At 40.1% G+C, this 24,504-nt stretch overlaps 1 protein-coding gene and 1 pseudogene across 1 annotated transcript in view; both read left to right on the top strand.

Annotated features, from left to right (window-relative positions):
• NUDT14 (nudix hydrolase 14) overlaps positions 1–20,437 on the top strand; it is a 62,150-nt gene extending 41,713 nt beyond the window's left edge. The window contains exons 3-5 of the mRNA XM_040600757.1: positions 2,239–2,303; positions 7,144–7,381; positions 19,169–20,437. Coding sequence (XP_040456691.1) covers positions 2,239–2,303; positions 7,144–7,381; positions 19,169–19,409 — 544 coding nt within the window. The 3' untranslated portion in view covers positions 19,410–20,437. The remainder of the gene's footprint in view (positions 1–2,238; positions 2,304–7,143; positions 7,382–19,168) is intronic.
• LOC121092105 lies at positions 14,718–14,843 on the top strand (annotated as a pseudogene).
• Positions 20,438–24,504: the final 4,067 nt, after the last annotated feature.

The following is a 24,504-nucleotide window of genomic DNA, read 5'->3' as shown; positions in this document are numbered from 1 at the left end:
ATCCTCCATTTAAATCAGTTGAAGAGTCTTGCCGTAACTTTCTATAATATGCAAATAACTGTCCCTAATGCAGCTTCAGATGGGTTTTCAGAAGTAATATACCTCATGACCTGTGGAAATATTTCACATTATATTGTTTCTTGCGGAATAAAAAATACCAAATGCATTTGTAATGTCACACTCCTCCTAAGAAGGTGTAATTCTGAACTTTCTCCTCCATGGCTCTCCAAGTCTGACAAGAAATATTAGAACTTGTGTGTTGTGGTTTGTTAAAAAATGTAAATTTATGTTCAAAATTGTTTGTCAGTCTCTCAGAAAATTAGAAGTAATTAAATAGAAAGTTCTACAGATTTGTGCCATTTCTGTCCCCTTTCATCTCAAGATGGTGTGAGAAGCAGACAATTGTAATAACTTGCTGCTACTCCTTTCCAGCTTAATTTGATCTTGTTCCTTAATTCTGACAGATTGTTTTTAATTTTCCCATCTGTTCCATAAAAATCTCAAGTGATTGACTCTTAGGAAAAAATAATGTCTAATAGCTGAGCCATTTTTAATGAGTTAGTATGAGTTATTTAATGAGACGTGCTGAAGAAGGCAAGCCAAGTGAAAAATTGGGCCTGGAGTGGTGGATGTAAAGAAAGGTAAAGGGCAACCGTATGCTTCAGGAAGTCTCCACTCTTTTGTTTAACCTCAGATTTAGACTGCTGCTCTCTCAAATTTCAAGCACCCCACATCCTTAAACCCGTGGACAAAAAACAAAGGCTCAGTAGCAGTAATTCTTTTCCCCCCTTTTTTTTAGCACAGTGTCTACCCTCAGACAGTACTGCTTTGGGGAGACAAACAGTCATGCGAAGGAAAAAAAAATAAAATCAAAGAATAATACTTAAGTAAATGTAAAAACATGCTAGGCTGTGGTTTAACTTCATTTCTTCTAGCGCCCTACCCTGTAACTCCCAGATACTCTAGTGCTAGGTCAGAAAGAACCCCCATGCCAGTAAACAGAGTGAATGTTCTCCTCCAGCATCTCTAAAGGCTAAAACTTTTACTTTAAAATTGCCTGTGACATCTCCTGGGGCAGGAAGCCATCAATATGCAGTACGGGTCTTTGAGAATAGCAACTATGAATATAAATGTTAACATCTGGACTTCTCCCTTATGTTTTGGGTTTTATATATTATTATAATAAACATTAACATTATTTTTAATAATCATCAAATAGCAGTTTCTCTGGCAGCTTGAGACTTCATTATTAAATCAAATAGTGAAAATAAATATACAGCTCTTTTACATGGAAAGTTGAAAGTTTGACTCAACACTGCAAATATTCCATTGTTACTCTGATCTATTGTAGAATTCATAGAATAATGAATTAACTTTCCAACTGCATACAAAGAGGCATAACAAAAGAAAGAATGCTACCATGGTAATAAGCAAAAAATATGCATGTTTTTGCAGGTTTTAATGGGCTACCAGCTAAGGAGACACACTTTTGTCTGCATTTTTTTAAACTAGTAAAATCTGAGTAATTTAAAGGTGAGCAGAGAACGTCAGTACTTCACACTTTCAGAGCATCTTCAAATAACTCAGGCTCTCAGGCTTCCCTGTGACATACATTTCAAACAACCAAAGAGGACAGGGGAAAGATTAAAATGTGAATTTGAAACCATTGAATGTAGTAGAAGTGGAAACTGCTTCTGGTTTAAATTTGTACAAAATTGGACTTGGATGGTGTCCGTTTTAAGGCCCCAGCTCAACAAGTAGCCACAGATAGAAGATGTTCTGTGCTTATGCAGATGCCTCTGGCTTTGAATGAGACTAGGCTGTGCCTAAGAGTTAGACTGCCCTAATGTGGGACTGATATAAGGTAAGAAAATATTTTTATTTTTAAGGACTTTTTTCCTTGTTACTGCTATCTAGTAGCAATGTTTCTGTGGTTGGACTTTTGTTTTTTGGCTTTGGGGAGATGGAATTGATCGTTGTCTTACATTGCATGACAGGAGAAAAAAGTGACTTAATTTTGGGTAAATTTCCATGGGCTTTAGAGACATTACCCATTATCTATCCCTCTTGATAGATTTTGGACAAGGATCTGGTTGCATTGTGGCTTTAGTAATAAATCTGTGTATTTATGTAGTTAACATTACATAATATTACATAACATAACAGGATGTAAGTTTAATAGTTCTGCATTAATCCTTCATAAAGCATTGATCTTTTGTTTTTTATCTTTTTCCTCAGTGTGTCAATCCTGATCTTTAATACTTCTCGGCAGTGCTTTGTTGTGGTGAAGCAGTTCCGCCCAGGTAATCCTCTTTTTTTAGATTTACTTTTGCTCTCTAGTGAAGCAAGCTTTTCAGGGTTTAGCAGTTAAAAGTTGGTGCATCTGTGGTGATAAAATCTTTGTTCTACATTCTGTTTCTTTGTATGATAGCCCACTATTCAACCACTTTTCAGTTGGTCAGAATTTTCTCACCAGGGAAATTGCCATTACAGATGAAACCAATGATCAGGGTAGCCTTACATTCTGCTATTGGGTTAGTCACTGTCGTCTTTTGGATGCAATTACAAACAGCTCTACAATGATCATGCAATAGATTGCTTTTATTTGAAGTTCCTACTAGACCTATGTAGTATTTAGTAGGCAGCTTCTGTGCAGAAGCACATTTCTTTTTTTTTCTTTTGTTCTTAAATATTTATTTCTTTTTTTAATGTGTTATTGTGTCTTGTATACTTCAGAATTTAAACTGAGGGAAATTCAGGACTGCATGCTTTTTCATAAATACATGGACAGCTTCATTGTACCAGTTATTATGAATTTAGGTTAATATACTATTTTTTTCTGAATTTTTGTGTTAGTTATTGTAATTCAAAGCAAGATTTACTTTCTGGAAGTTAAAAATGAAATGTATATTCTCTGCATGTTAATTAAAGAAAATCACAAGATTTTTCCACTGTTGCTAAGAGACCATTTCAAGACTGTTCATGGTAGACTTTATGGGAAACTTTCTCGGGTGGTGTCGTGCTGTCCTTTCTTACTGACAGTGATTGACAGGCTCTTCAGTGTTGTGCAGCACTGTTATACTGACAGTACATACTTCTTATGAAGCCTTATATTGACTATTACAAAGACAAAGTGTTTGTTTATTTGTTTATTAATAATCCAGTGCTTTTTATTTGCCAGCCAAGTGAAATGGCTCATATAGCTGTTGCTCCCTTTGAGGCAATCTTAGGCAGAAGTGTTCATATTTATGCATATATATATGTACACACACGTACTGAACAGTGACGTGTTCATTACATCATCTGTACGGAAGTGTCATATCTGCCTCAGAAGACTAGACTGTTGTTGGAGTTAAACTGTTCCAGAGGTTGGAGCGGCTCAGAAACCTCGCCTTAGGGACAGTGGTCAGTCAGACACCCCATAGCAGTTCAGTGATCACAACCATGCCCTGACAGTACTCACATCACTTTAATTACGTTTCCATTGCACGGTTATTGTCTGCCTTGGTGCCTGAAAAGGCAGAAAATAAAGCAGACAAATAAAGCAGAAATAAAGGCTGGGACCTTTTTCATTGCTAGCTCCTACCAGGGTCCCACCGGGAAGGTGAGAGCACATTACTTTTGAGCAAACAGCTGCCTTGCACTCACCAGGCACGCTCCCTGCACGTGTGCTGGTTGACATATGTGCTTGCCTTCCTTTAGGGTGTGGTGTCGTGATCAGGTTTTCCCACTGATGTCTGTGCTTCTTTTAAAGGCAGTCATCACTCCCTGTACGTACATTCCCACCTCGTTCCCTTTGGCAGCACCTGCCCTTATGCAGCCACAGCAGACATCTTAGGGCTGAAAAAAAAATGAAAATAATAAAAAAATGAGGATTAGGCATTTTATCTGACTGGCCTGAAAGAGTTCATGCAGGCTTGAGGGGTGGAAGGAGCACATAACCAGGGTGAGGCAGACATGGCCATAAATTTCAATGTATTGTGGACTTAGATCATCTTGAATGATCATAAAACACACATTTGGAAGGAGCAGAGAGAAAAAAAGTTACACATTTGTCTCAGTAGTTTCCATATTAGTTCCTCACACATGACTGACTGACAATGGTCTTGGGCAATGCTCATTTTGGTAGCCAATTGACCACACATTTTCAAATATAATAAAATAATGTGTTGCTGGGAAAGGCTAGGATTAGTACCAATGAACATGTGCTCTGTTTTTTTCACTGTGAGTATAATGACCTTTCAATGAATTGTGATGTTTTTGCATTGATTTAAAATAAACAGAATCAAAGATTTGAATTGTAAGCTGTGTTCTGGTTTAGGAAGTAGGAAACACAGATGCAATCAAAGAGAAATCAGAAGTTGAAAGACAAGCAAGCATGTTCCCCAGTCAGCTAGACCCCACTAACCTCTCAGTCCATACTGTTGTTTTCTTCTTGTTAGGGATAGAAACAAGTCCCTGTATGAGTCATCTATTGAGGGTGCTTTTAATAACAGTTATGATCTTATTTGATGAGTTTGGTTGAGCCATCTATCCTTTGTCCCAGCTTTGCAGAAAGGTAGGCAAGTACATCAGTTTCCACTTTGAGAATTCTTACAGCTGAGTGGCTCCAGGGTAATTAGTCAAGATGCTTAATGAGCACTAGATGGTTGGTTGAGTCCTTACTATGCTGCTGCTCATCACATGTGTCCATCTGATGACGGAGGAGACTACCTGGTGATGATGAAGTGGCAGTTTCTGACCAAAGTAGCATAAGGCATCAGAAGACAAAAGAGCAGTCAGACACAGGACTAGTGAGTGGGTGACTGCTGAAAAAGAAGCTCTTGGTTCTGGTTTCTGCTCTCCAAACTGTGTATGTGCAATAAGCTGACAAGCTTTAATGAGAAAGAGGAGAGTCACAGGTTACGCTCCGAAGAGTGTTCCCTAGCCTATAGGCCACAGGCTGCTTTCCCTCCGGTACTTCATCTCCCCTGGTACATCACTTGTGCAGTCAATTTTGCACCTTCAGAAGAGGTATGGGGGACTTCTCTGCTCCCTGATATTAGCAGGCAGCTTGGTGGTCAAGGCTTTGCTTATCTGTGAGAGATAAATTGAGTTTAAACCTTTGCGAGCCTGGTGATCCTGAATTCATACTCTGACTCCTTGGTGAGTGCTCTAATATTTGGACTCTCTTACAGAAGTGGCTGGTACTGCTGCTTTTCTTCCTCATCTGCAGAGAAAAGCTGTTACTGGGCTTTAAGTGCTGGCATATTGCAGGACTTTGCTCTGAAGAGGACTGCTGGATTAGGTCCTTCTGGGAATGTAGGTTTTGATCTACATGGAGCCCAGTTGTGCTGAGGGAGAAGGAGAACAGCAGGTGCCTGCTGGAATGACAGGACGGGTTTCAGGGATTCAACAGACTTGTAACAGAGAGTTACTTTAATCACAGTTTCATATTTCCGTACCCCACACTCTTACCTGCATCCTGTTTTGATGGCCAAGTCCTTTAGTGGGATGCATGTGTTGTTCCTTTTTGTAAATACTGATACGGGTATGTCAGCAGTAAAAAAGCAATAAAACCTTAAGAATATTTGGCTCATCTTGGAGAGATCTTAGATGTAGTTGTCATTTATGATAATTGTCATAGCTTTTAGAAGTTTTTGGAATAATGACAATAGACACCCTACAAGGATCTGTCCCTCAGAGTCTGCATGGAATATTTGTTTTGCTGCCTACATGCTGCATTTTAAAAAGAAAACTATGCTCCAGTTATGTTTCAAGTAGGAAATGGAGGCTCCTTTCCTTAACTGTTTGAATCTCAAAGGCCTAGATGTACCTACTGCAAACAGCTTTGAAAGTTTTAACTTTTGGAAAAAGATTAGGTTTTGACTGATCTGGACACCTCCCTTTCAAGTGCTGATCTTGCTATGCTACACTTCTGAGGTGTTGCAAGAAGCATTGCAGAAGGAGCCCTGGCACAAATCTCTGGGGTGTAGACTTCCTCAGAGACCAAGTGCTTGAGAGGTCATTGTGGTACTTTTATGTGACAGCATTTCTGTGGAGACTTCATTGTATGTCAGAGTTTTAAGAAATAATAAGCTAAATCCAGTAACTGGAAGAACAAAATGCTGTCCATCAAACTTGAGCTCTTTTTTATACCAGTTCTGCAAGATTTAGAATGCAAGATGTAAGGTAAGCTCATTTGAAAACCGTGTTATGTGTATATGAAATATGCATGTAAAATACTTTAATGGAATAAAAATAATTTCAGATTTTAAAATAGTTTTATTCAGGGTGTTTGTAACACCCTCATGGTAACCTTTCATGAAATTTCAAAGAAAAAACAAGTGAGGTTATACCTATAAATTAAAGTTACCATGATCTGAAATTGTCAACAGTGATTCTTTCTGTGTTCACATCCAGTCCTGCAGTTCTCACTCAGGCAAAATTTCTGTTGACATCAATGAGAGGTTTTGCTTAAATAAGGTCTAAAATCTGGCATTTGCACTTTCTTTAGGAGTGCTTTACAGTGGCAGCTGTTTGTAGATTAGTTCAAGAAGTCTTTTTCAGATTCCACAGAGGAATCTGTGCAAGGAACTATATGTTCAAAAGAGGATTTTTTTTTTTTTTCAAACAAACATACATGCTTTTCATACCCTTTCTAAATAACAGCTGAGTTGACAGGCTGAAAGACTCATCATTGTGCACATGGTACATAATTTGCAACCCAACTTCTCTGCAAGATAACTGCATAGTTTAAATTAAATCCTGATATCCGCATTGCCCAACAAATGGAAGCTGTATGGCACTTCTGGGACTTAGACTTCTTGGATAAACTATCTTCCTTTTTTTATTTATTTTAAGGTGTGTATAGATTCATTCTGAATGATGTAAGCACAAATAGTTTAAAGAATAATTTTACAGAAATGGCAAGGAACTTTTTTTCTCTAAAATTCCAATTTTGGTGTGTCATAATTTTACACAGATAACACAGCTTGTTACTCTTAATACTTTGATGATCAAAAATTTCCGGGCAAAATTTGTGTACCATCTTTCTATTTAATATGAATACATTAACATATCCACCCCCCCACCCCTGTTTTTTTTGTGTTGTTTTTTGTTTGTTTGTTTGTCTTTTTTTTTTTTTTTTTTTTTTTAAAAAAGCTGTTTACATGTGTGAAGTAGAAAGGCAGCATCCTGAAGTCTTTCAGAATCAGGACAAGGAGAGCTTCTCTCGTCTAGAGGAACCCTTACCTGCCTTGGTCGGAGTGACCTATGAACTCTGTGCTGGCATCGTAGATAAACCAGACCTTTCTTTAGAAGAAATTGCCTGTGGGGAAGTCTTAGAAGAGTGTGGCTATCGTGTTCCTGTTACAGACCTACGGAGGATCACTTCTTACAGGTAAATAGCAGTGAGGTAGAACACTTTGGCGTGGTGGTGTTTCACAGATTGCTGAAGTGGCCTGAATGTAATGGAACGTTCCCTGTTCCCTTGTTTAAGCAGTGTGTTGGGAGAAACACAGACATCTGAAAGTATATGAAAGGTGTAATTTTCAGCAAGTGAGAGGAGTATTTACAGAGACTTAAGGAATTAGAAACTCATAATTATGGGATTGAATTCCCAGTAAGAATGATACAATTGTAATTTATTCCAAAGAGTATTCAAACTGGGAAAAGTTGCACTGGGCTTTACAGAACAGTTTGTTAACAGCACTAGAAAACAGCTCATCATTACTGTGTCAGGCAATTTCAATCTCTGATTTTTTTATCCTGATTAGCAGTAGAAGCTGCCCAAGCTGGACTCTGATTTACCATTAAAACAATTTTGCAGAAGCCTAAGAACCCGTGCCATTAGATTTCTTCATAGTAGTTGAGCTGTAATTAAGTCATCTTGAAACTGGACAATAATTAATTTTATATATGAAGATTTTGTTGATTTGACTATGAAAATTTTTACTTTATTTTTTTTTTGCAGAATTTCAACTAGTTATTGAAATAGATTTAACATGTTTTAAAACATACTTGGAGTAACAGGAAAACTATATGTAAGAGGAAAAATATAAAATGTGAGTTGTTAGGGGGGGGGGGGAAACCCACCAAAACCACAAATCCTTCAAGAGAAACTTTGCACACGGCTTTAATCCCATTATATCTCCTCCCCAGCTTCTAGTATTGTGATCCAAAATGTATGTATGTTTGCATTTTACAGAGAAAGCAGCAGGTTTTTTACTTTCTTTATTTTGCTTGACATCTCCATTGAACTAGGCCCTGTCATTGGTTTTTAATTTGGGAATTGAATACAAATCCACAGCTGTCAATCCTGGCAAATGTTATTTCCTGCTGGATTAACAAGCAGTGCTTCTGTTGAGGGGAGGGGGTGAATCACAGGAGCTGTCTTTTACAACTCATTGAAACTAGATTAAGGGTTTGTTCTACTGAAAGAAAAAGCGCTTTCTAGATTTATGAGCAAAAGCTGTCTATAGAATTTCATAGATTGGGTGACACTGACAGGCTATATAGCATGCAGTTAGGTGCATATGTGTATGTACGTATGCATGTGTATACAAACACAAAATAGGAAAAGCAGATGATAATTTCTGCAACTATAGAAGTTTGTAGCTTCAATGTGGAAGTTTGACTCAACATTAACAATTTACATCTGGCTAAAACACCATATATTTTTTGGTCGATAAATACCTTTGTATCTTACAGGTGGTTGTTGGGTTTTTTGTCAGTTTCTTTTTTTTTTTTTTTTTAATTGCACTGACTTGTGGAGAGAGTATACAATTGGAGTTTTCTCTGTTAAGACCCATGCAAAGGGCACTTAATATGTTAATCCCCCAGTCCTGCTTTGTCTATGTAGGTACAGCTTTCTGCCCATGGAAATCCATGGAAGTCAGAAGGGCCTTATACTGTTTACTTTTTTAGATCAATATGAAAGGTTGAAGCCTCAAAGATGGTATTTTACAGTTTCTTTTGTTGGATTTCCTGTGCTCTGTATTAGAATTTTATAGGTCTTCCTATTAGGAGTGTCCTGTTTTTCATTCAGCCAAAGACTGGCGTTATCTGCCTGATCCTTGATAATTTGGTGCAAAGACAGGAATTAATTTGTTCTATGGTCTGCTAAGGATGTTTTTTCCATTATGGCTGTATTACAGATAAGAAATTCTCAGCTTTTTCTAAATGTAACAGGTTTTTCCAAATGACTTATGCCACTGTTCATGCTGTGACTGTCAATGCAAAGCACTGACATAAGGCATTACATCAATGCATATGCATGCCATTAATAATTACAGTACATCATGCACCACTCCTATTATCTGCCATCTCAGTGATCGATGTAATAGCTGCGCTATATTATTTATTGATCCAGTGCATCGGGTTAGAGAGGAGCCTTAGAAAACAGAATTGGAAGGAATTTTAGAGAATCTCATCTAGATTGCTCCTCTTCCAAAGATCAGGCTCAGCTAGATTTAAATCACTTCTGACAAATGTGCATCTGTGCTTTCTCTAAAATCTGATCATTTCATAGCCTCTCTTAGATGGTTTCAGCATTCTGTCTGAAGTGTCTTAACTATTTGTACGTATCTGACTAACTATCTAATTATCATGAGCAAGTTCTTCCTCATGTCTTGCCTAAATTTCCCTTTCTTTACTTCAAGTCTGAGACGGACCACCCTGTTCCTAGTGGGCATGAAGTACTTCTGCACCTTCCACATACTTGTTTGAACGTCTCCTCTTTATTTTATTTTTGCTTATGCAAAACTATCTGAGTTGATTTACACTTTCTCTTTAGACCATGTTTTCTAGATGTCTGATTATTCCTTCTGCTGTCCTCTGCCTTCTTTCCATCTGGTCTGCAGATTTCTTAAAACCATAATGCCCAAAGTGGAGCACAGTATTTTAGCAGGGGCTTTACTAGTGTCACATAGAATGGAAGCATTATTTCCATAGTCTTACAGATGATTTTGTTTATATGATGTGGCCTTTTTTGAAGAGTCATTATGGTCTGCAATGCCTCCCCTATCTCAAAACTGTTTTCTGCAGCAGTACTGCACTGACATTCACCTCCTGTTTGTATTTGTGCTGTTCGTTATTGCTGCCTGAATGCAGAACCTTGAACTTGCCTTTACTGAATTGCATCCTATTTTTTCAGACTGTTTCTCAAGTTGTTGGGATGATTTTAAGTTCTAATATTAATATCTAGCTTCTTATAAATAATCTTTCTCAGCTTTGCTACCTTCAGTCTTTATTTCAACATACAGGTTCTAAAACAAAATATTGAATTATATTGAGTGGAGAATGGTCCCCAGTGGAATCTGATTTCATTTGTATTTCCAATTTGAAAATATCCATTCCATGAGTACCATCTTCGTACTAGTTTTGCACCTATTTCACAGTTCCTTTGATTTCTAAGTATATCATGATCTCCCAACTTCTTAATGAAACTGTTACATTAGATAATGTTTAAAACCTTGGTAAACTGAAGTTGTATTGTTTGTGGTATTGTCCCTATCCACAAGACCTGTTATCCTGTTATAGCTGACATTTGTTTGGGCGCACCTGATATATTCCTGACAAATCTGTTAGCTCTTGTTCCTTTCTTGATGCCAATAAAATATAAAAATATTTAGATAACTGTAACTAATAATTACTGAGTTAAGTCTATCAGATTTTTGTAGATAAAACCTGAGAGTTGGGTGCATAGTGAAAAAGGCTTTCGGACAAAGACGAGTTTTTGCGTTGTCACATCCTTTGGTCTGAAAGCAAGGAGTTGTCTTGTTTTTCTGACAACACCCCTTTCTGGAATCATGGTCATGAGAAGGAAACTGCCTGACTGGAATAAAAGCAGGACTTGAGCTAGACCTGACAGAAGGATGTGGAAAGCAGAAGAGACACCAAATGTAAAGGCAGAAACAGTTTTGGCTAGGGAGGTCAGTACAGTACTGCGGCTAATGAATTAAGGGGAGGGCAGGGACAGTGCATAGGGAGGACTTAGGCTAGGGGAGAAAATCAAATAGCAAATCCTCGAGTAGAAAAAGAGGAAGAGGAGGTGAAAGAACAATGCTGAGGACTAAATGGAGTTGGGGAAAGTACATTCATTGTGGCAGAGAAAAAAATCTCTTTATCAAAATGATAAAGTACTCTAGACTGTATTCAAGCAGAACTTTGCTGTGTTCTCAGGCAGTGGGAGCAGTAAAGATCGGAGGTAATCTGAAGATAGGGGTTTTTTTCCTCATTTATTATCAGGGCATGCAGCAGTTTTGAGGGATTTCTTTTTTTTAAATGTTTCTCAGCTAACCAGAAAAGGTTAACTACAATATTGCTACAGATATTTCAAAAGCACATACAGAGAAGCCATGGGGCCCTGTTCTTAAGTTCTTTCAAAGCTCCTGTGACGTTATACTCATCACATAGAAGCCAGACACTGAATTAAGCAGATATCAGACTTAATTACCTTGAATGATCCACAGAGTAGCTGCGGAGTCAATGAGAAATCAGGAAAGAAGCCAGGAGTTGGGGAATTTACGCTAGGTGAGTAAGAGTCTTTGGAACAAGTTGTTCCAGCAGCAGGACGGTATGGCATGGGTGAATGAAGGAGACTACTGGGTTGGGGCAGATAATGAGAAAGACAAACATATTAAGAGGGCCTTGACTGGAGGAGGTCAGAGAAATGACACTTTGAGGAATCAGAAATAGCTGTTCCTTTTATAGAAAGTGCTAGCCAGAAGCTGAATTTAAATGCAAATTGTTCATTTTGCTGTGTAGCTAGAGGCAGGAATAATTCTGAAAAATACTTCTATTGTTTGCAACCTCTGTGATGAGTTTCCTCATAGTGGCTGCACAAATTGCTACTTTGTGCTCGGTGTACAATAAGTAACCCTGTGGTATTACAGAAAGTTTGTTTTCTATTTTGGGAGCACCTAATCCACTTTTGAAGGCTTCCTGAAAGTTTTGATGCCTGCTGGTGTGTTGAGTTCTTGTCGACTATATGTATGGCCTCAGTCAAAAATAGAATAGATAGTAGATGCAATGGGTGTAAATGAACCATTTAGCTCAATAATAAAATGCAGCTAATAATATAGTACTATATAGTCAGTAGACTGAGGCTCCATGAAAATGGTTGCCAGTTAAATTGTTCATTTTTCAAAGCTCTAAAAGAAATCTGTCAACTCCTTCGAGTTTGTTGGGGTTTTTTTTCCCCCTAAATGCAAAATGTTGCCAGTCAGAACGACTTTGGACTTACTCATATATCAGATATAACAGATTTTCTATCTGTCATGGTATCCCAGCAGTTTTCAGCTTGAATCCCATGTGAAATTCTGTTGTGAGTTAGTTTCTTATGTTGCAGTACTTCCGGCTATCTTCCTTGAGACTTGTTTTCTTAGAAGACAGGGGCAGGGAAATATGTTGTTGTTGCTATTAAAGATGTTATTATTGCCATTGCGACTTACAGTATTTTCTTTTAGTTCTTGAAAATTTTGGTGGTCTTGAAGAATATTTATAAAATTATTTGCAGTGAAATAACATCTCAAAGCATCAGGACAAAGCTGAACCAGAACTTTTCCCTTCATTCCATCTTTATTTTTTCCCAGAGGTTGTATCATAGCCAAGATTTATTACACTAGGAGCTGTAGCTTATCAGCCTGGCTGCAAAAATCAGGTGGATTAATTTAAGGGCTTAACTATATTAACATAGGTACTTACTTTAATCTTCCTACAGTTAACTTTTTTTTTGCCAAAAGTATACAACAAAGAAGAGCATTCAGAGAATTAATTTTGGATGTTCCAATTACTGTGCCATGGCTATTAGTCTCTGCGCAATGAGGTAAAAATGGTTTGTATTCATAGGTTTTTATGTAGAAAGAATAATAGCCTTGAAAATGTTGGAGTGCATTATAATTAGAAAGATCACCTGCTAGTACACCTGTTGGGTGATGGCATAATATAGTATAATTTTATGTTAATTACTTCTCTACTTTTTTCCTGCACCTGCTGCATATAATGTCAGAGGTCCTAAGAAGTGACAATAGGAGGTGCATGTCACCGTTCATCAGTTTACATGTTGTGTGCCTGAATAGTTCTTGATTTCAGCAGAAATAACACAGATTTGTCGTATTTATTTATAAACATGAATTATGTATTCACTATATACCCAAACTCTGCATCCAGATGGCTTACGTCTTATAAAAGGATGTATTGCATTTAGGAATTTTCACATTAACTATGTCAGTTAAAACAAAAAAAACCATTTCTGTGTTGATAGGAACAGGTAGGTGTTGATTGTGTATAGATTTTATATTTGTTAAATATTAAGAAATTATGAAAAGTTTAGCTTTTAATTGCTGTCTATCAGAAATCTGAGTTAACTAAGAATTCTCCACAATGAAAGTCAATTTATTTGTTCCCCATGTTGTAGCAGAGGAGTATAATATACTGTTTATTTTCTCAAATGTGCATGTTCCTTCAAATTAAAAATATAATATTTATGAATGTAATAATTATGAATGTAAGAATTTGTTGGTATAGGTGAGCACCCAGGCATGAGAAGGTGGCAAAGCTAATCTTAACTATATGCTTTGAATTTTGACCTTGTTTACAAATGTGCACATGTGCGCACACGCTCAGTTTGAAGAAGGAACTCCCTGTTACTGAGCGCTGGCAAACATACAAGGTGGACTCGGTATCACTGGCGGCTTTTAGGCACTACTAAACTTCTTTCTTTTTTTTAAAGCAATAAGATACTGTTGCCCACTTGTGATAAAACAACATGTATGTATCTTTATGCTTACGCACTTAGATATGACAAGTGAAAAGTCTCATTTTGTGAGTTCATGTGCTAAGTATTTTCTTGTGCACTTAATAAAAGGGAAGAGCTAAACAAAGGCTTTGTGATAGCTGCTATTGCCATGTTTCAAAAACAGATTGGAGTAACAATCTGTCTCTTGTGTTTTTCCTGGTCTAAGAAGGAAGTGGATAGAAAATACTCTACAGCTTCATTCTGCCAGCCAGTCCCACCCCTGGGCAGGAGGTGAGGAGAAGCACTTTGCAGTCATTCTGCAGACCCAGCTTCTCCACTGTGTTGTAGCCTACAAGTGTGTTGCCCGTAGCTTTGAGAGCCATAGCATGATTTAATCACCATGTTTGAGTGTTTTATTTAAAGTGAAATACGAAAATGCAGCATACAGTCTTGTTCTGATGTGTTAAACTTGCATTTAAATTACTGTTGTGATGAAAACCATACCACTTTTGTATCCTTACTTTGACATGCTTACATTCTTAGACTAGCTGTTGTCAAAGATAATGGAGATTTCTAACTGTCTGTGAAGGAGTGGTAGAAGTTTAGTGCTCACAGTTTGGTTCTAAAAATCTATCTCTGTTGAAGCGACAGGGTTTGTGAGCCTAAGCCCTAAAGATTTGACAAAGGGTATTTGTCAGCCATGTAGCTGTTTTTTGAAACAAGTAGAGAGATGAGGAAAACAGAACTGTGTTGTGTATAGATCATTTGCATTTGTCCCACAATGGTAAATAAGAGTCAAGCACAGTAGAGACACATCCGAATACATCTGGAACAATCAGCTAGGTCAAGCCAGGCTTAGTAGGTCTGGGTCAGTATGAGCTGTGACCTGCCTGGTCTGGGCAACACGGTGCTAAACCCATGGAGTGAGGCTGAAGCCCGAAGTCTCACCGTGGGCGAGTGCTGTGAGTTCAGACCCTGCCTGCCCTCCCCCAAACCAAGCCTCTCTTGTTCTGGGAAGGCACCTTGATCAGGAAGGTGGTTTTCCCAGGGTGAAACTCATCACTTGCAGTTCGGGTGTGCTGACCCCTGTGATTTCCACAGATGCAAAGCTAATGAATATAGCTGTAATCTGTTAATAGGTGACTCATTTCAGACCATGGCAAAAGCGTTTTATTTGTAATGTGAAATACTAGGGCAAAGAAAAGCATATGTTACAGACTTGGGATAGTGGAAGAAGGTAGCAGAAAAAAAAGGAATGTAACCATAATTAAAGGCACATCGATATTCCTTAAACAGCATGCTCAGAAAGTGAAAGTGTGCAAAAGCACAGGAAGTTTCTAGTGACAGGTAAGTGTGAAAGCATACTGAAAACATAGTAGCTGCCTGTTGCCAGTCAGACCCACCTTCTCCCTCTCTGCTGTCTTCCTCCTCTGGCCCCAGTACCCACAAGCACTGAAATATATCCACATTTTCCAAGGGTATGTGTTAAAACACTTCATTACTTCAATAAGTTGGAAGCTCAGGACAGCTTCAAAGAAACAAACCTGCTAACTTCAAATTTCTATAAAAATCAAAGGTACTAAAGACAAGCAAAATGTCGATTGCATTGATTTTTGGACAATTTTCTAAAGACAGGCAGGATACATTAGTATCTAAGAGCCTGGAAATGTTGTGAAAGACAGACAGCAGTAAGCAGTATTGGAGAATATTTAATTTAGTAAAGGACATTCCGTGTGGATCCATGCAAAAATGACCAGCTGCCAGAGTAAGCATTTAGAGGAAGAAATATCAAATTTAAAAAAGGTAAGAAATATGCCTTTTTAATTAGTTATATTTCTTTATCTTTCAACTTCTGTCTGAAACCACTGAAATGGACATTTAGTTAGACAATAGATAAAAGCGGTAATATGTTTATAAACAATGTCATGCAATAGTCTACAAAGTCACCCATCTAAATAGGAAGGGGATCGTAGGTAGTCTTAGAAATATTTAGGTTGCTGGTTTAGGGGGGGGAAGAGTAGAATCGAATAACATGAGTATTAATACCAGCACACTCTGATTTTATTTATAGCTCATTTGGAAGTTCTTATTAGTTTTTAATGAATAACTCATGGCAAAATTGCACCAGAGAAAGATAAGTTAGGTAATTAAATAAGAAAAAATGAACATGTGGGTCTGTCCTCCTTTAAATATATATTGTTGCAAATTATTTTATTGGTTTCTGTGCCAAATTTATGCCAGTATACATGAAGAAATGCCATAAGTTTGGGCTTCATAATAAAGGAAAGACATTGATGCTCTGTGCTTTCATCTTTTAAAGTATATTCAGGCTAGTAGCCACTTTTGATGTATTTAGTTCATAAGAAGAGAAACACTGCTTTAATAGAAATGTCATATGAGTAAATACAATGAAATAACAGCATATTGAAATCACTCTGTGCAGTTTGAGCTGCACTGGCAAGAAACTGAATCTTGCAGTGTAGCACCTTGGGAAGGAATATTCCTTTATATTAAAAAAAAAAAAAAAAAAAAAAAAAAAAAAAGACGTGTGGAAAATGAACTCCTGTGATGTCCACAGCTGCAGCTATTTCATATGTAGATGGTCACAGGTGGTATATAAGGAGATTATGCTGTAAATAAATAATCAAGCCAGACTGTTCTTATAGAAGGGCTCCTTAAATAAGATTCTGTTTTTCTAGGTAGCATTTACATAGTATCAAGTGGTCATGGGTGTACTCAATTTAGGATAATTTTCATTCTGCAGGTGGGGTACCCCAGATGAAGCTCAGACTTGACACTTAACCAGGAATAGCAGAACATTAAATGTATAACACATAGTCCCGTGTTTTTTTCTGCCTGTGGAGACTAGCAAGCTGTATTCATTGTCTTGCAAATTTTACAGTATAAATTCACATGTGTTTTTTATTCTTATTATCTCTTACCAGAACCCAGTCTCTGAACCCTGGGCTTCCTATGTTTGTTTAATTACTAAAAATGCAATTCTTGCAGAAACAACTGAAGAATGAGTAATCACTGTATGGAGAGAAAAACAGATCTGGATCTCTGGCTGATTTAAAAAAAAAAAAAATCCTTTCTGCTGCCTCAGACAAAAAAAGAGGGAAAAGAGAAAACAAAAAATGAACAATCTACTATTCCATCACAAATATGTTCTCTCAGTGAGGCTCCTTCCAGTGGACGTAGCTATGACAGTGAGGAGCGGGTGGGTAGCACATGGGTCAGTGGTCAGTGACAGATGCCAAGGTGACTCACTTTTTTTTTTAAGCTGAGGGAGACTGCTCAGTGGATGATTAGAGCTTAAATAGCCAGGCGTGGTGGACTGTGAAATAGATCTGTTTGCTCTTAATCAGTATTTCATTTGCAGTGTTGCTCTTTAACATTATATATTATTGCTTGTTAATACCAAGAAAAATGTATTGTCTTTTAACACAAAGGGCATCTAGTGAAGTGTGCCTTCATCCTCACGGCAGAAAAGGCACTGGCTGAGAGCACATTAACCTTAAAAATGGCATTCCAACTTCCGCAAGCTTGTTGCTGATAGCAGCTTGATGAAAACTGGCCCTTACCTTCACAATGAGATGAGAATGATTCAGCTGGCACGGTGGGCGCAGCGTGCGACTCCCGCTGCTTTCAGACTGCGTTAGTGTTGTGCTGTCTGCTGGCTGGAGCCTCGCTTGAGGTGAGGTGAGCGGCAGCACGGCCAGCAAACGGCATTACCCTTCCCGGCAGCTCCCTTTCGGAGAAGGGAAAAGGGAGTTTGGCACAAGGAGTCCCAAGAAGACTTTGATCTGGTGCCAGTGGCACCTACAGTCTGTGGATGATTGTCAGCCCTGGGTGGCTCTTTTATTGGCAGACCATCTCTGGTGGTCATCAAACACTGTACAAATACCAAGGACAGTGGCTGCAGAAAAGAGGTCCTTAGGGGGAATAAATATTGAACCAGATTCACTGAGGAAGGAGGTCATGTGCTTTGGTGAAAGTGAAAGAGAAAATGGAAAACCATTAGTCTGGCATCTTCCCGTGTGCTAGTAGGTCCCATTTTGTTGGTTAAAACGGGTCTTAAAAAAAACTACTGACACTGAAATAAAGTGATGAGTCCAGAATGAAAGGAATCCTGTAGCAGCATTCACAGCTCCTGGAAGTGCTGAAGATGGTTAAGTTTCTCTTCTTAGACATACAGGAATGATCCTGGAGGAGTAAAACATCTTGTCCAACGTTACAGAATGTATTAGAAGTAATTTTAGGAAAGAATTTGCAGGTCTGCTCCCTATTCTGTGTTTAAAAAAAAGTGTATATTCATGTAAGAAACCAATTTCAATAATCACTATTTATTCGCCAAACAAAATAATTACCAGTGTTCTTAGAAAATCGAGAGACAAATGATTAATTCCTGCTATAGGGTGTGATGTGTGCTGGATTAACTGAAAGATTTAGTTGACTAATGGTTGGGTAAGTACGGATATACACTCTTAAGACCATAACACTGCTACAAACCTTAGAATCCTCTGTATGTATAATAATAATACGGAAGCTAATTTTTCAGCTTGCCCTAGTGCCTCATTCATAGTTGCAGTGAACTTTGGATCCAGATTCAATGTAAAAAGTTGCTTGTAATCATGTGGAAGGAGGAAGCTGTGATTACGATGTGAATATTTTCTTGGAAGGACTAAATGAGTGGATTATGTACTTATCCCTTATTTAATAATACCTAAATGAAATAGTCCTAAGGAAACAGGGGATTAACAAATAAGAAGTACAACACACAGCAAGCGGTCTAGCTGAAGAAAGACTGCATAATCTAAAATATCCTCAACTAAATCCACTGTAGCAAATTTAGCAGGGAGACTGAATTACTTCAGATAGATGCGTGCTTACAGTGGTCCATCCATTTGGGTCAAGGCTGAAGTTCAGGAAGGATAGAGAAAGATTCTCAGGCTGCCTTTCTGTTATTGTACCCATCTACTCCATGAGCAGAGGACTCCAGCTGTGTATGGGCATAATCTTCTTAAGAGTAAAAAATCTAAACATTTGTGTAAAAACAAGCAAACAAATGTGGCATGATAGCATACAGATACACTGAGGAGCTTCATTCTGTTGTTTGTAAATCTCTACAAATCATCACGCACTCCAGTTCTCACCAAGGTCAGTTGAAAAAACTTCTGTTTACTTCAGTATACATAGAACAACAGTCCCCCAATTCAAAACTTTTTTTTTCTCCCAAACCAACATCTTTCCAAAGTTGCAGCACATATTTGAAGACAAATCCATTTCATATGCAATTGTATTTAAAGTGTTGGTATTTCTGCATGGAAGTTGCCATCGATTTCTCTGTTAACTTAGTGACACAGGTTAAGGACCCAGGTTTCCATTCTTAGTTCCTACCTGCCACCTTTTTATCTAAAACAGAGTTTCTCCTCTGCTTTTTTCCAGGTCTGGAGTTGGTGTGACAGGTTCTAGGCAGACGTTATTTTATGCAGAAGTAACAGACCAGATGAGAACTGGTGAAGGAGGTGGCCAGCCTGAAGAAGGAGAGCTGATTGAAGTTGTAGAAATACCTTTAGAAGACTCCATGAAGTTTGCTTATGATGAGACTCTCCCAAAGACAATGGGTGTTATCTTCAGCTTCATGTGGTTCCAAAACAACATAGCACCCAAGCTACCAAAAAAATAAAATCAAAGTACCACGGTTTTAAGAAAAGCTTGCCTGCTCGTTCTGTGGATACAGAAAATTGCAAACCTGCCTGCCTTGATCGACTCAACTTTTCACAGAGCAAATCTTCCTTGAAATAAATCTGGAAGTAAAGTCTGAATTAAAATCCTGACCTAATTTCCATCATTAGCAAAACACTTACTGGCTTCACAGGGGCCAGGATTTGCCCCTGAGAGGCAAATGTTGATTTCTGCACAAAGGCTAAGTAAATGTGTCCACTTGTCTCTTTTCATGGCACTGCTCTACCACTATTTTGAAGAGTTGCTCAAGACCTCAGTGCAGCTGCCAGACGAGCCTGTCACTGTGGTCTGTATGTGCTGGCAGCTGTGTGTTCGCTGTGGATTCTGATATTTGGGGGGTGGGAAGGCAGCAAACCTTAATAGTCACAGATATCCTAACTATGTTCCTGGGTTCTGCACAGCTTTCAGGGAGCAGCTTTCTCTGTGGTGCGCGGCTCCTGTACAGAGAACACGTTTGCATTTCTGAACATGCAGACCTTTATTTCATAAGCAAACCTGTCTGAAAACCCTTCTGCTAATGTGTCATTTTGACAATAGACCAGCTGTAAGATTATGTGCTTCTGTTTGTTCCCACTATAATGCTGAGCAGCAGTGATGGTGATAGAGGGATGAATGATGGGGGCTTCTACTGGAACACATGCTTCTTTGTTTGTTTTATGGGTAATACTTGATTAATTAGATCAAACTTTGTCCTCTAGAGTGGGACTTGAGGGGCTGAATTCTTTTAATCTGACTCTGAGGTGACTAATAGAAGTGATTTCTCTGAGGTGTTCTGTGGTCTGTTTCCTTATCACCCAAGTGGGAAAAATGGGACTTACCCCTCAAATAACACTCCCTGCAATCTAATGGTTGGAAGTGCTTTATTGAGATTCTATCATCATTTGTGCAGTTTCCATTGAAGCCTGTGCAACCTGCACAGACGTACTGAGCAACACAATTTGATTTAATAAAGTGGTCTAATTAGAACTTACATTACTTGTTCTGTCTGCATACTTTAGATGTGGACTGTTTGTCATGTGAAACTGTTAAAAGCATGAATGACAGAGAATCAAGCCTGGCAATTTAATTACACACTGGTTTATGTTATTTACTGTCTTAATTAACATGCCTACATTATATGTGCTTCTAGGCTTACTAAGGTGCTAAGTATGTTTGGAAGATGAGTACTGCGAATGTGCAGACTTTCATATAGCAACTGGAATAAATGCAGTACAGATGCCTGATGGTATCCAGTGGCTGACTTAAAATCACTGCATATCTAAAGAGGTGTCTAAATAAATACTTCTTTTAAAAAAGGCTTTTAGAACTGGTACTTGCTACTGTTGGAGGGAAAAGGTCCTTGGAAAGCCACCGGAGAAAGAACAGCCTTCGTCTGCAGGGGTTGGACACCTTTTGTGAAAGTTCAAACCCATTTACGTTGGACTGTGCCTGGTCTGGGGTGAGTCAAGGGCTGAGTTATCATGAAAAGCAAATAAATTCTGTCTGTCTGTTGTATATACATTGGAAGGTAGTTTAGGGTGGGGTCCCCACTGCTCTGCATCTTTATGGTGACTAGTGCAATGTGTCCTGATTGCTGCTAAGGCCTTTATGAACTATTATAATAAATAATGTCTTTTATTCCAGGCTGTAGTTGCCAAAGCATCTATTTGATTCCATCAAATTATTACACAGTAGCTTGTTAATCTCTTCAGTGTCAAACTAGTAAGTCTGTGTGTATACGTGTCAAAAACCTTTTTTGCTGTATAATGCAGTAATTCGGGAGAATAAACCAGTGTAGTGGAGGGGGGTCAAAGCGTGAAACTTTAAAAAGCATCATTTATGTATTTATACTGTTTGCCCCAGAATTACAAACGGCCAAAACTCCACTTCTAATGAGGCTTCTTGTGTGATGCTGAGAGCTTTTCCCCCGTCAGACATTCCCTCCCCTGCTGCATCCAGGACCGGCAGTCAGTGCTTCACGAGGTGCACTGGCATGGCACTAACAGCCTTGGTGAGAGCCCGTGGCTTTGACCCAACCGTGTGGGTGACAAGCATTCAAGATACGATTCTTCAGACTACGTACACATTTCACTGATGAGCCTGGCTAGAAGTGCCTTCAGATCTCCAGACCATGCCGGGAGGAGGGAGAGTGGCCAGTGCTGGATCTGTTGTGCCACTGCACAGCATGGGCATGGTGAGCTGCGGGGCACCGGGCTCTGGGGAGAGCACGGCCGTACCCCGCGAGGCGGGCGGTGAGGGTCCTGAAACCTCTGCGTGCATCCCGGCATCCCGCCGCTGGAGTCAGCCGGTCGTGCCTTGCCTGCGCGTCTGAGCTGGACAGTTGGAAGCGCAGGTGTATTTTGCCCCCTCCAAGGCACTGCGGCTGTCCCTCTGACACCGTCCCTCCCCAGCAGCGTGTGCTGGGAGAGCACCAAGGGCAGTGCCAGACTTGCCGAAATCTGGCCCAAACTACTGCTGCTGGTCAGCGGAAGGCTGTTTGCCATCACTGGGGGGGCAAGGTGGAGGGCTTGCAAGACATACGTTCCTGAAGCCTGCCTGCTTCACAGCCCAGCCCTGGGGGTGTGCAGGTGCCACCGAGGAGCCACCACTGCCAGAGCAGCACCCGTGGTTTCCCAGGCGTGGGGTGACAGTGGGAAGTCAGGGCATGGGCAGAGGGGCTGCGCGGTGCTGGAGCACGGCGGGGCACGTGGGGAGGGAAGTCACAGCCCTTGCGAGGGGACAGGGACAGCCACGTGGCACCAGCCCTCTGCTGTGCTCTGAGGCAGCCCCGCCAGTCTGAGCCACGGGCTTCAGGCTTAACTTTTTTGTGCAATTGATGCTCCTCTTCCAGATGACCATGGGCCGTTGCGTGAGCTCAGCACTTGGCCATGATCCAGAAGGCTCTGTAATAAGCTAAGCAGCGTTGTCCCCACCACCCAGTGCATTCCTTCCCAGGGGTCTCCTGGGCAGACACCTACAACATCCCAGGGGACTGTGATGGCTCTGAAAACTTAGGGATGCTACACCCTATGCTCTGCCTGGCCGTCCCTGCAATCTGTAATTCTCAAATGGGAACAAAATGATCAAGGGATTTCTTTGGGTTCCTTCCACAATTTGAGCATTTTCCACAGGAAAAGCAGTGATGCAATATAGTGAAAGCTGTACATAAAGCAATGTTGTTACCTGGTGGTTGGCTTTGCAGTATAAATTATAAAAATATCTTCATCCTTTTCCATTTTCCCTGTTAGTTTTGGTGCAGAATTTTCTAAAGAATTAGGAAGGTTTGAAAACACAGGAGAAAGGGCTTGAACTTTTTTCAAAACAGTAGATGATTCATATTTATAAAAATAAAATGAGAGCAATGCAGATGCCACGTCTTTCTTCAGGGCTCATTTCAAAGATCATAATTAGAGTAAATCCGATATACATTGGCCAAGCCCAGGCAGGAAAAAAGTGCTTCTAATGGAATCTTGCAATCACGTCTGCATTTTAGACATCCTTTGGACGTGCCACCACACATATGTCCATGGAGAGCAGAGAGTTCAGAGTAAAACAGGGTCCCCATTTGCTGCTAATGAATCCTGACTCCAGCCTGCAAAACTCTTATCTGACCTCATCCAGCTATCCTCATGAGATCAGCGTCTTTCTTCTATTGAATACAATTGAGTGGTCCACATTAAAAAAAAAATAATCTTAGCATCTCTCTCATATTTATGATATGGCTTTGGGATATAGACATAATCTAATGAACCTGAAATTATGACTCAGGCTTCTAATGAAGCCTGAAATTATAAAATCTTGAATGTAATGTTGCTGTCAGGCTCCCTATTAGGTGGCAGAAGAGGTGGCCCAGCACCTTGCAATACATGGACCTTGTTTATTATTGTTGTTTATTACCCTGTTTGGAAAGTACAAGCCCTGAGCTGCTCCCAGTCTCACAGTATTAAACACTGAACAGCAATGTATTTAAAAACACCTTCTCTAGAAGGCTGACACTTTCAACGAATGAGCTGAATTACACCCCCGGGTAGGTGGGGGCTGGTGCAGGGATGGTGCGCGGGGTCCCTGGCCGCCCTTGCTGCCCCGGTGTGCTGGGATGCTCCTTGCGCTGCGAAGTGGGCTCCCCTGGCAGGCGGCCGCTTGCCTTTTTGCTCCCTCATTACCATCCCTCCCTCCCAACGATAAAAGATGACTCCCCACAGGGCGATGGCCGGGGCCAGGCCAAGGGCGAGTGATATAATTGCTCCTGAAATACGCGTGCCGACCGAGCAGGGCGACCTGCTGGACAAATAGGATTTTTGCTAAATTAGGACAATTGCCGAGCACGCTTCATCCCCTCGCCGGGGCTCTATACATAGATGAAAGGCACACCCAGTTGTGAAATCTGTTGAAATGGCACACCTGGTGCTGTCTGCAAGTCTATTCACAACCGTTAGCAGGTGCGACTTGCCCTTTGTGGCCATAAAAGCCTGGCTGCGCGGCTCCTGTTGTGCTCCCTGCGCCTTCGCCGCCCCGCACGCTCTGGCAGGGGAGGCAGGCGCAGATTAATACGGTTCTTTGAAGCTGTTAGGAGCCACCGCCTGAAGCGTGTAGTGGCTTCAGAGGGATCAGAATAAGGCCTGTGCACACAGGATGGATTTGCAGCTTTGGTCTCGGTGGCTGCGCCAGGGTGGAGGTAACGGGCAGGGCAGGGCTGCTGCCTGTGCAGGGACACCGTGCAGCGTGGTCCCCATCTCTGCAGTCCCAGGGATGCTGCCAAGTGACCCTGCATCTTTTGCCCCCTCAGGCACCAGCAATTTGCAAAACATCCCCTGTTTGGGCTCAGCCTCTCCAGAAAGGATGTTACTTGCTCTGCTTTGGGATGCTACATCTCAAAGAGCGCAGCAGTAAGGTGGAGCTCCAAAAACCCCAGCCCCAGTCCAGACTCAAATTTAATTTAAGGAAGGACACTGTGGACTTTAGATCAGGTTTTCAACAGGAGTTTCCATTCCCACTGGTTTACACAGGATTTTGCTTGATATGAACAAAAAAAGGGATGCTCACACAAATCCTGCGCT

The sequence above is a fragment of the Falco naumanni genome, chromosome 7, assembly GCF_017639655.2.
Source record: "Falco naumanni isolate bFalNau1 chromosome 7, bFalNau1.pat, whole genome shotgun sequence".
Lineage (NCBI taxonomy): Eukaryota > Metazoa > Chordata > Aves > Falconiformes > Falconidae > Falco > Falco naumanni.
The sequence above is the reverse complement of the archived record's forward strand: the minus strand, read 5'-3'. Positions and strand labels throughout refer to the sequence as shown.